Here is a 12,922-nt window from a genome sequence, read left to right on the forward strand (position 1 = left end):
ATACTATATTCAAAGCATAAAGACAGGACATTTATTCATTGCCTATAAAAAAAATGTTTTGAGACTGATAAGCTCTTCCTTTTTTAAAATGATTCTAAAGGCTTATTTTTTTTAAAGACAAAAATAACATGTCTATACTTACCTGCTGTGTGCAGTGGTTTTGCACAGAGCAGCCCAGATCTTCCTTTTCTCGTGTCCTCTGCAGGCTCTCCTGGCCCCTCCCTCCTGTCTGGTGCCCCCACAGCAAACCGTGTGCTATGGGGGCACCCACTGCTCCGTGTCCATTCACACATGGAGCCGCATCTCGGTCCCGCCTCCTCTCATTACTGGCCTACTAGCTGTGATTGACAGCAGTGGGAGCCAATGGCTCCTGCTTCTCTCAGCCAATGAGAAGAGGGAGTCCCATGATAACCGATGCTCCAGTGCACATCCCTGGATCAAGAGGGGGCCTAGGCAAGTATTGGGGGGGAGCAGAGCTGCTGCTGCACAGGGAAGGTTTTTACCTTCATGCATACAATTCATGGAGGTAAAAACTTTGAGCCTTTAGAACCACTTTAAGCAGTAGTAACTGTCATTGTGACTACTGCCTGAGGAAGAGGAGGTCCTTTTTAAATGCACTCCAAACATTGCTTTTTTTATGGGTGACAAATGCATATTCTGTTCATCTTTGAAAACACAGGCTGCTGATATCACATTCTTTGTACTTCTGCTTTGACAATGCCATCCATCTGCTTTAGCACCTGTGGTCTGTTGCTGTATGGAGTGTTCTGGGTTGTCTGTATTTATGCACTTTGGAAAAAGATCTACTTGCTTATGTAATGGAGGCACCTTGTCGGTCAGGTTGTATTGGGTTTGCTGGGGGACAGCAAACTAGGAGAAATGTCACACCCCCTTTTTTTTGTTTTGTTTAATGGAAAATCTGTTCTACCAGCATTCTTTAAATTACTAAATCCTCCTATCTGCCCTACAGTGCTATCTTGGCTTCTATTTAGATCTGGTGCTGCACACCTTTGAGGGCTTGAAAGATCAGCTGAAAGCTGACATAAGTTTACTGGCAACTGATTATCGCCAGAGGCACACCCTACATGTGTCATACATTACTAGTATGGCTAAGGATTTAAAGCCTAATGCTGGCAATACATGTTTCAGGGTTTTTTTGTTCAGCCGGTTTGCTGAACAAATTAAATCAACTCTCCCAGCCATATATTTGAGTTGGATGTGGGAATGCTCCCTGCTGTGCCATTTCTATACTTACATTGGGGCTCCCCTAACATCAGAATACACTGATCAGTGCTGCAGCTGTTTGACTGCATGCTCTGATCGAAGCAAGATTTTCCATCAAGCCAGTTATGAACAGTAAATGCCTTAGAGGGATTAAAATTTGGCTGGTTCCTGCTGAACCAAATGAATTTAGCTCCATGTGTGGCCAGTTTTCCTGTGACATTTAGTTCATTTGAACCAAGCTTCTCCTAAAGAACGATATGCTCTACTGGGAGCGCTGTATAAACTGTGTAGCATTAGCATAGAATTTATTGCAGTACAGTCAACCTTCTTGACATACAGGGCTGCAAGAGCGGCCCCTGGACATCAGCAAAGGGCCACACATAGATATGCCGTGAGTGTAATGCCACAGAGAACTCTGACATGCCCGTAGTGTTTAGGAGTTGTTGGGGACTGGGACGTCATAGTCTGGAGACAGGTTACTTCAGAATTCTAGAGTTCATTTCTACTATAGTCCTTTATGAATTAATGCTTCCATTTCTGCTGCCTACAGCCCCCTATTGATATTTCTTCTTTATAAAAGATCAGAGAGGAAATCGAGTAAAAAAAAAAGTGAAAAATGATGGATAACATAGATAAAAGTAAGAATGGGAAAGAAATAAAACAAGCCATTTAACAAGAACCCAGTCTGAAGAATGTTACCTTAACTGGCCTGAACAAGCCCCTAGGCAATGTAAAATCGCTTACTGTCTGCCGGGGCCCCATGGGCACACAGTAAGTGGCAAAGGGCCACAGGTTGGGCACCAGGGATTTTATTGAACATTCTAATTTTAGCTTCATTTTGGTAAGCAGTTAGGATTAGTTCCACCTTAAAATTGCTACGAATACAGATTTGAATTTTTTAGTTACGTATTATTGGAACTGGAAACTAGTAGTAGAATCTAGTTTTTAACAGTACTGATTGGCATAGTAAAGGCTTTGGACATCTTTATATGTCCTTTTCCATCTTTATAAAGTTCCATTACCTTGTTACGCATTTCTATTCTGATCCCCATGGCTCAGTATCTAGCCTAGTCAGTACTTCCACGTAAGAGCGAACAAACGCATTGACTATTTATACACTGACACTAATTGCAATTTAAAAAGCCACAGATGTGGAACCTCTAATTGGCATTTTAGCCCATGTGTGTCACCTTGTGTGTCTGTACCAAGGCCAAACATTCCAGGGGATGTAAACTTTTGATCCGGGCCATTTGGGTGATTTCTGTTATGATTTAAAAAGGAGCCAAACAACTATTTGATAATAAATGGCTTCATATGATCATCATCCTTCAATAAAAGAGCACGATCAGTCATATTTTCAATATCAATGCCAAACATTCTCAATTTCTGCCAGGGTATGCAAACTTTTGAGTCTCTCTCTCTCTCTCTCTCTCTCTCTCTCTCTCTCTCTCTCTCTCTCTCAAAGAATTAAACAAAACTCCATGCATATCTTCAATTAAAAAAAATAAATAAATAAAAATATATATATTTATTTATTTATTACACCTTGCCCTATTTGTAAATACATTTGCTCAAACCAAAGTATGAATCTGTTCTTCAAACCATATTGAATCACCTATTAAGAAGTTGAAAGTTTGGGGATATCTTGATACCAAGCCAAAGTCAGGTAGACCAAGAAAGATTACAGCCACAACTGCCAGAAGAATTGTTAGGGTTACAAAGGGAAACCCATATGTAACCACAAGAAAAATACAGGCTGCTCTGGGAAAAGACAGTGTGGTTGTTTTGAAGGAGCACAATATGATGACACTTGAACAAAAATGAGCTGCATGGTGGAGGTGCCAGAAAGAAGCCTTTAGGCTACGTTCACACTAGCCTTGTGTGCAGGCGGCAGAGAGGCGTTTGGGAAGCGTTTTTACCGCTTCCCAAACGCCTCTGCCAATTCTGCACATTACAGCACATGGTGCTGTTCTAACAGGAGCGTTTGCGTCGCGTCGCAGCAAAACGGACGCCTCTGGTCGAGTTAGGAGGCTTTGAAGCCTCCTATTCTCGTCTATGGTGCCGCTCCGCAAACGGCCGGCGTTTGCGGTGCGGTTGCGACGCGGTTGCGGGGTGTTTGCGGAGCGGTAACACCACTCAAATGCATTATAGGTGTTTGTGGGGCGTTATTAACGCTCGGCAAACGCCTAGCAACCGCCGCTAAACCACGCATGCGGCGTTTGCGGAGCGTTAAAAACGCTCCGCAAACACCGGACCAACGCTTGCCAAACGCTATAGGGGCGTTTGGCAAGCGTTGGCAAAACAGCCTAGTGTGAACGAGCCCTTACTGCATCAATGACACAAAAAGGCCCAATTAGGCATGTCAAGGTGCAGTAAAAGCTGATTTTCTGGCACCTCGACCAAACAGCTCATTTTTGTTCAAGTATCACCGTATTGTACTCCTTAAAAACAACCACACCATCTTTTTCCAGAGCAGCCTGTATTTCTTTTGAGGTTGCCTGTGGGTTTTTCTTTGAAACCCAGACAATTCTTCTCTGAGTTATGGCTGTAATCTGTCTGCAAACTTTTCACTTCTTAATAGGTGATTTAACAGTACTGATTAGCATATTCAAGCTTTGGACACCTTTTTAGGTCCTTTTCCATCTTTTTAACGTTTCATTAGCTTGTTACGCAGGACGTTTGACAGTCCTTTTCTGATCCCCATGGCTCAGTATCTAGCCTAGTCAGTGCTTCCACGTAAGAGCTAACAAACTCATTTATACACTGATGCTAATTGCAATTTAAAAAGCCACAGATGTGGGGCATGAACCTCTAATTGGCATTTTAACCCATGTGTGTCTGTACCAAGGCCAAACATTCCAGGGTATGTAAACTTTTGATCCGGGCTGTTTTGGTGATTGTTATGATTTAAAAAGGAGCTAAACAACTATTTTATAAGAAATGGCTTCATATGATCATCCTTCAATAAAAAGCATTTTTTGGCATGATCAGTCATATTTGCAATATCAATGCCAAAATTTCACAATTTCTGCCAGGGTATGCAAACTTTTGAACACAACTGTATTGTGTGTGTGTGCGCATATATATATATATGTATGTACACACACACGCGTGTGTGTATATATATGTGTGTGTATATATCTGTCTGGTCCATAGGTTCACCTGTTTTAGATTACCACTGTTTTGCCACCAAGAGACTTTTATGGAGGATGGCCAATGGGATAAACAGTAATTGGCTTGTTTTCTCTCGCCTTCTTTTATTTTAATATGAACTGTAATCTTTCCTATTAGGAGAATTGCCTTACTACGCACAAAGGACAATGGTATTGGCCAAAAGTTCTATGGCCACAATGGCAGCACTGCTTGTGAGAATCTTTCATATGGTCATGCTGAAGCTTGGTTATGAACAAAAAGGTACCAGATTCTATCATGGGTGACTTCTGCGCACACATTCTTCTGATTTCACTTGCTTTTGTAGTGCTTGGTAATTGGGCTTGTTAACTCTTCACTGCTGTGTGAATTTACAGTAATATTTCATGTAAACACTTTTGTGCTTTCAGAGGAAGAAAGTTCTGTTTATTAACAAACCACTTTACTATGTTTGATGTTTGTTTTAAAATTTTGTATTTGCTTTTTCATTTGATAGTATTTATAGATCCAGAGCGGAAGCTGGCATATATAAAAATGTGTACATGTAACTCTGAAATCTACTGTGGTCCATTCTAGTTGGAGCTGATTATTCTTAATAAGTTGTGGGGGTTTTTTTTTTTTGTTATACTTTGCCCTTTTTTTTTTTTCCTTTTTTTTGTTTTTTTTTGTTTTTTTTTTTGTTTAGGTCTCCATGGCTCATCTCATTTTGGGCAGAGTAGCATGCTTTGGCTAAAATATCTTGTGTTGCTTTCCTAATGCTGTATAGCTAAAATCTAATGTTCCTTCTCTCCTCTACTGTTGTTTTTCTGCTGGTCTGAGGGTTCACTTGTGCTGATAGGAATGGTCAATGGTGTAAGTAGATTGATTTTATGAACAAAACAGCCTGCAACATGGTTTTTTTTTTTTTTTGGTCTTTTAAGTAAATCTACAGCTTTACATGTTGTGCCATGCAGTGATGTTGGGTACGTAGGGTAGAAGAGGAAAGAGTTAAGCAAACTGTTTAGTGACACTCTGCAAGCATTAAGCAAATTTTATTCCCAGCTTAGCTTTTGGTCTCCCAGGTGTCATGCAAATCCATGAGTAGACTCTTTATTTTATTTACCCCGTGTGTGTGTTCCAGCTCACTCCAATTACTGTGGAAGTATGAATGTGGCAGACTATCAAACTGAGGATGGACACCTCCATATAAATGGAGAATCTATATGTAAGTATGGTGCTACTGCATGTGTTTGTATACTTCCCTCCACTTCATTATTTTCTAATCACTTTACCACTTACTAATCGCTTTAAATATGCTGGTCCTAACTTCTAGTGTAGGAAGCCATTATAGATTTGAAACCATAATCAAAAGGGTGCTGGCAGACAGTTTAGCATAGTGTGTTTTTTAGTTTAAAATCTAGACTTTTTTTTTTTTTTCCCCATTTGCTGGTACATTTAAACTCAAATAATGCATTAAAATTGTTGTAGGGGATGAAATTGAAAGAACTTGTGTTTTTGTAGATTGAGTTGAGACCAGCTCGGACGTTTTTTGATTTGAAATCTTCTGTTGTCGTCACCCTTCATAATGGCTCTTGTTTAAGGTCAGATGGATATCTGAAAAGTAATGTTAAAAATTTAAAGGGAACCTGTCTCTTCTCAGAACCTGACTGTACAGTCTTGACCGAAACCTGACCTGGTCCAAAACCTTTCTAAACACTGAATGAGGCCTCATTCACATCTTTGCCCACATGGGGTGGTGTTCTGTGCATGTGCATGCAGGCAGTCCCATTCATGTCTATTATGATGTAGTGGTTGCATTGACACAGCCGCTTGAACCCAATTTCACATCTGTGCTGGTGCCTGTTCCCAAATGCAGACCGTGTGCATTCAGAGACACAAGTCATCACGGCTGTGAAATTGGGATCAAGCAGCTGTGTCTGTGCCAGCCATTGTTTCCCAATAGAAAGAGTTGAAATGTTTGCACACCAATGCAGGAACACCTGTGCATCCCATGCAGGCAAAGATGGCCCTTTGCACAAATGTGTGTGATCAGTACACCCGCATGAATAAGACCTCAACATTGAGACACCTGCAATCTTTAGAGCAATTACTGTAGAGCCCCTTCTTCTGCCTTGGTTGTATATGGAAGTTAGGAATAAAGAAAACCTTTCCTGAGAGAGACATGGAGGTTTCTGGTGCAAATGTTAGAGTGTGTGTGTGTGTTTTTTTTTTTTGTGTGTTTTGTTTTTATTGTGTTTTTTTTTTTTTTTTATCTTTAACAAGGAACATGTATCTGACTTTAGGCCCAAGGCTTCTGTAGGGACCAATGTTAGGCTCTGTTCACACTGGCAAACTCCTAGCGAACCAGTCTACAATTTATCATGTGGACGAGTTGAACACATTATCAAAACAAGTGGTAGCACGCCATAAATGCGCTGGCTCGTTACGCCTTATTCCCTACACACAAAAAAATGTCTGGGGTTCGGGTTTAACATGTGCAAACACACATGGGACATTTGGGGAGCATTTTTAACTCACATTAAGCGCTCTACAAATGCACCAAACACATTAACGCTATAGGCACGTTTGTTCAAGTCAGTATTTTGAAGGGTGAACAGGGCCTAAAAACATTTGCAGTACTGTTTCTACATTTAGAATCCCCTGATGCCAGATTATAGGCAAGTTAAAAAAAAAAAAAAAAAAATCTAAGTCCTGCCTAAGAGCAAACAAACCAAGATGTTTGTTTACATCCATGCTTGCTGGTGTTGCTTTCACGATTTGTAAATTTGGTTAGCGTAGTTAAACATTAAAACTTTTACATTGTTTGAATGGGTGCAGGTGCCATAGAAAAGTTTTTTTTTTTTTTTTTTGCTCTGACAGAATTGCCAAAATATTTTACATGTTTTCATCCAAATTTCTGCAATCCCTGACTTTAAACTCTGCTGCTTATTGTGCTTTGCATGGTCACTGGTGAAAATAAGATGAGGAAGTTTGATATTAATCGGTATTTGTAATGACCAACAGGTGACGACTGTAAGGGGACAAAACAGCGGGAAACTCACATCACCACTGCGCACACACAGTCCTCATCATGGGCTGAAAGGGTGACGGGAAAGTTGTGGCACATCTTTTCTTACACAGGTTTATTTTACACCTTTTTATTTTATGTTTGACTTTTGATTTAACTAACAACCGGAGGCCTTGTCTGTCTGTCGTTTCTTTTACTGTACACTAATGTAATACATTCACTGAGTGCATGTACCACGCTTTCTGTTTGTATCAAGCTAAACTGTAGTTAAGATCCCAGTGATGATTTACTGCAGGCTGTAAAGAGAGGGTTAGTGCATAGAAGTTGTTGCGTATACTGTGGGGAAGTGCCTTCTCAGAGTTCAAGTACAATCTTGCTGCAACATCTGTTTAAACTGTGGTCAGTGAAATGCCAATAACCCAGGATGTTTACCACTCCAGGCTGGAGAACTTCTCAAGCAGCTTACTGATAGACAACTTTCTGGGAAGGAAAAGACATTTCTATTAAAATGTTCATGTTTGCTATCGATTGGTTGTGTTCTAACAAAGATTATACAGCATTCTCTTTTATTAAAAGCAGACAGCGAAGTCCGGCCTAAGAGGTTTTGTATTGGGATATTCCTCCTACATTTCTCTGTTCATCATCCTTCCTAGTAAAGCATACCGTCACTTCCAATGGATTTAATGTAAAGCTGTAAACCTAAGCTGAAATTTTTAAATAAAAAAAAAAAATACTGGGTGCCTGCATGTACCTCTGTTATAGTCATGCACAGGGGCGGATTGACCATTTAGAAACTCGGGCACTGCCCGAGGTCAGTAGGGGGCCCCATGATATGCCCCTGGTACCTTTTTTCATAGGCTTTGAGTTTGGGCAAGGACACTGGCCCCATGATCCCCTATTGCCCGGGGGCCCCATGAGTTGTCAGTCCGCCCCTGGTCATTCAATATGTTTTCTCCAGGTTTGCTGGGCTCACGGGGCACATTGCAAATTCCCTCCTATTAGAAAGCTTTTTTTTTTTTTTTTTTTTTTTTTTTTTTTTTTTTTTTTTTTGTACTCACATAATATGCACTGCCCTGGGGGCAAGGTAAATGTCTGTCTTTTTAAATCCGGAAGCTGAATTTGTATAGTGCTTCATATCAATATACTAGAGCTACACAGGGGCATCTCATGTCTGCTTTCACATTTGCTTGAAAGTGAAAGTCAAGGCTTTATACAAGTGTGCTTAAATCTACTGCTTTCACCCTCCTCCATGTGCTGTATACCGCTGGTAGAAATTATCTGCATAAATACCATGCTTCAGTCCAGTTAGGTGATGTAGAAGCTCTGTCATGGAGTGCGCGACAACAGGGCTGAATTCCAGGAGCTGCGAAGTCACCCACCAGTTTCCGTTGCTCCTTCCTCTCTTCTGCAGTAGTTGCTCTATGGCACGGGGTCCAGAGCTTCTACATCATTTTGACTGGACTAGTGGGTCGACTAGGGTGTTTACACAGGTCTCTCTTACCAGCACTATACAGTATAGGTAGAGTGGGGAAGCAGTGATTTTAAGCATGGTTTTTTATATGTAGCCTTCATTTTTACTTTAAAGTGAAGCTGAACAACTAAACCCATCAACCTTAATCATTTAATAAAAGCTCAGGTTAGAAATGTTTAATAGATGTTAATCATGAATATATCAGTTTTCTACAGTATTTACTCTGCTCACTAGTGTACATTACGTTATAGACATGCCTCTGATAATGGTCAGTTGCCAATGTTCTTATGTCTGCTCTCAACAAAACTTTTTGAAGCAGTTAGTCAAAAATATAAAATTCTCCAAGCGCCTCCCCGCACCCTCTCCCTGTGACAATGAGCAGGGGTTCCTCTCACTGCTTCCCCATTCCCCCTTTTTGACAACTAGTGGGGGAAAAAACACAGCCGTATTCTGTGAAGTGAAAAAGTACAAGTTCCAGCAGCCTTTGTGGCTGTCCGCTTGTAGTTCTCAATGAACTACCAGAGCAATGTTGAGTGCTCTGTCGTGCATTGTGTAACTACCTGCCCATATTGGAGGTACAGGCAGACCACTACACACAGTCTGCAGGACTGGGGCATTACACCCAGAATCAGCAGATGCTTTACAGGCTCATAACATAAAAAAAAATTGTATATGTTTTTACCTGCAAGAAAATGAACTTTTTTTTTTTTTTTGTAAAGTGGAGCTCATCCTTTAAGCTTCCAGATGGCTGATGTCAAAGCTGACCACATGTGGAGCACCATGGCAACTGCAGATCTAAATAAAGGCTAAGATGGCAGATTCGGGATAGGAGGGTTTACTTCTACTTTATGTTGCATTTTGTATATGTAGTTAGGTGTTTTGTTTTTTTTTTTTGTATTTTATATATGATAGTTTAACATTTAAATCAGAACACCACTAAAAAAAAAAGAGAGAAAATCTGTCTGAAAGATGAAATAAAAAGCAGCAGCTTTTACAGCAATATTTATTTTCAATCAGGAACTGTCTAGAGTCTGCATTACTCATCACATGAAAATACTAGTTGACTTGTCTTTGGCTACAGCACTTTTAAGACCCTGAATTGGAACAAGCATTCAAATTACAATAGTCTGTGGATGTAAAGTACATCTGTATACAGAAGTGATTAGCTTTGCATGACAGCCAGGGATCTTGTATTTTACGATGACAGATGTCAACAATGGCAGTCTGTTTATATCCTTAGCATTGTCTTCCTTTAAATAAGTTGGGAAAGGTGCACGTTGAAATTTACATGTTAGAGAAGAATGTAATTGCCACATAATTTGGTTATCGTTATTCGCTGTGTTTTCTTTATACGAACTGTAATTTGATTGGTTTTTACCAGTAGCCTAAATCAAGTGATTTTTTTTTTTTTTTTCTCCGGTTTGACTTCTGATATTACTGCACAATATGTTGCCACATGTCTCAGCCTTAAAGTACTTTGATGACTCTTGAAACCCAAAGGCTAACTTACAGCAGGTGAACCTGTTCTGACTATTGAGGGATTCCATGAGATGGCCTACATTTTTGGTTTGTTGTAAATGTTTCCTTTAGAACACAAATTCCAGTAACACTTTTTTACAGGACAGCAGTGATAGCGCTCCCCTTCAGCTGTGAATTAACATAACTTCTTGCTAGTAGGATGATCTACCCTACACAGAATATAGAATAAGATACCCATGTGTGTTACACCACCATCATTCTAAAAATCCAGTTTGTGTGTCAAACTGTGTCACTTTTTTTTTTCCCTCCGTTAACTATAGTGGAGTCCCAAGGTTTTTGTTTTAAATTGCCCCAATGTAATTCTCAAAGCTTCTAACGCTAGGCATAAAACGGCCTTACAAATGGGACCCAAGGGACGTGAGTCTGTGGTGAGAGCTTTCCTAAGTTGGTGGTTGAAATATGGCTGGCATCCTATTTAATCTCTGGGTGGCGCCATCCACCACAACTCCATGTAGACAAGAATCTTCCTGCACACTGCCCAACCCCCAATCCTACTCTGACCCTATCCTCATACTGCCTTTTCTTCTATATTGAGCCACCTCTCCATTTTCCGTGCCTCAACATTTATTTTCTTCTTTCCCCTCTTACTATTGCAGACCCTTGGTGATAAGGGGGGGATGGTAGGCATAGTGGGACCTCATTTTGGTGGAATACTGCGGACACCCCTAAGAGAGAATTCTGTGTGGTTTATTAAATAAAAGATGTGTTTACAATGTTTGCCTTTTCAGCTCCATGCATACCATGGAGGGGAGACTGAGCATACATGTTTTTTGTTATGTGTTTTTTTTGTTTAGCGCACTCATTGATTTCAACAAACTGCCCTATGCTCGAGAAACGGTCAACAGAGGTGCCTGCGCCATTTTAAAAATTGTGCTGCACCAAAATGTATGGTACTGCAGTACCTTGTGTTTTGTCATGCACAAATGCAAATACATTAACAGGAAGCTTGGGGGTGACATTAAGAATTAATGGCACCGCCATGCATTTGTAAGAAAGTAGTGGTTTTGTGCGTTGCAGGAAAGTGCATGATTTTACGTGCACTCCTATGACGCAGTAAGTGTGAACAAAGCCTTAGGGCTGGATTACACAAGATGCCATCCAGTGAATTTTTATTCTTCTTTAAAAACACATGGACAGTGTTTAACATGGATTCCAATGTCCCTAGTTCACACCAGTGCAGTCAACAAAAGTAGTGTTTACTGCATTTCTTTCTGTATGAAAAGCATCTGGAACACAGCAAAACACATAAACACGTCGGAATGCACATGCCGTCAATTGAGATGAAGAAACAAGGCGAGGGAAAATGTACTGGAACACATCAGAAATGTGCATACAAAAAATGTGCTGTAAACTGGCCCTGAATGTATTCCACCATGTAATAGGTCTTCTAGTATAATTGGATATCTGCTATGTCGTTTGTGCCAATTTAACCTCCTCTTCTAAATAAAAATCTTACGAATGAAAACCGCTCATAAGTAATTGGTTCAGCGTTTGCAGTGAATCGGGCAGGAGTAAAACATTTTGCATTCAGCAGCTTTGCCTCGTCTCGGATTAAGGTGCACAACAGTACAGTATACTACTGGATGCTATAATATGACCTAACATCTACAATAAGCAGGATAAAAGGAGCAAGTGTGAATGCCGAAATACTAAATGCCTTTTGCTTTTATCATTTCTAAACCTTGCTTCGTCTCTGCAGTTGATCTGGCTTTTTTTTTCAGCTATTAACTAAGATTACTTAAAGCATTCCAAAGACGCATCTCTTCTGTATTTTAGGTTATTACTTAATGCAAGCTGCGCGCAGTACTGGAGCTGCTGGATGGTTTGTATCCAGGAAGGTGTTGTCGTTTCTTTGGTTGGCCATTGTATCACCAGGTTATTATTTTTATTTTGCACATTGGAATGAACACAGCATTCATTCATTTTCTTGCTTTATTGCTTGAGAATGTGTTAATTTTTAATTTACATTCCATTTCTAATTTTTTGTGCATGTGGGTAATAGGTGACATGACTGATCATGTCTGCACGGGGTAAATTGAACAGCATGGCTTTCTCATCTTTACTATTACTGTACCCAACCTTGTATTTCAGTGTAATGCATATACTATCATTTCAGATCATTTTGGTTAAAGCTTTTGTTTGGCGCACAGAGTATGTCATCTGCATGAGCTCCTTGCTTTCTCTTCTGGTTTTTTTGTTTTTTTAAGTGTGTCTAATCATTCCCCTTCGTCTTGCAGGAAAGGCTGCATCTGGAATATTTTGGTGGCTGGGCACAGGCTGGTACCAGCTTACTACACTCGTCTCCTTGCTTAATGTATTTCTTCTTACTAGGTCAGTGTCCCAATATGAAAACTGACTAATTGTCTACATTCTTGGAAAATTCTGATCTCGTGTCTCTGACGATAGACAGACACAGACAGACATACTGTGTTTTTGGCCTTAGCTAGTAAGAAATCTCCCATTTTATATTCAGCCATGCCCTGCTATGGCATTGAAAGTAACAGTATGGTTTGATGCAGGGAGCGAAGGAC

General features: G+C 40.3%; 1 protein-coding gene across 4 annotated transcripts in view; it reads left to right on the forward strand.

Annotated features, from left to right (window-relative positions):
- The window catches only part of SUN1 (Sad1 and UNC84 domain containing 1), a 98,881-nt gene that overhangs the window by 43,230 nt on the left and 42,729 nt on the right, over window positions 1–12,922 (forward strand). For 2 of the 4 annotated variants that reach the window (XM_089681833.1, XM_089681846.1), the window contains 5 exons: window positions 4,516–4,638; window positions 5,495–5,578; window positions 7,378–7,494; window positions 12,168–12,266; window positions 12,629–12,722. In XM_089681833.1, coding sequence (XP_089537959.1) covers window positions 4,516–4,638; window positions 5,495–5,578; window positions 7,378–7,494; window positions 12,168–12,266; window positions 12,629–12,722 — 517 coding nt within the window. The remainder of the gene's footprint in view (window positions 1–4,515; window positions 4,639–5,494; window positions 5,579–7,377; window positions 7,495–12,167; window positions 12,267–12,628; window positions 12,723–12,922) is intronic. The other 2 variants (XM_089681838.1, XM_089681855.1) reach the window with 2 other exon arrangements.

This window comes from Staurois parvus, unplaced genomic scaffold (genome assembly GCF_062004578.1).
Source record: "Staurois parvus isolate SC_StPar_1 unplaced genomic scaffold, SC_StPar_1.0 ptg000018l, whole genome shotgun sequence".
NCBI lineage: Eukaryota > Metazoa > Chordata > Amphibia > Anura > Ranidae > Staurois > Staurois parvus.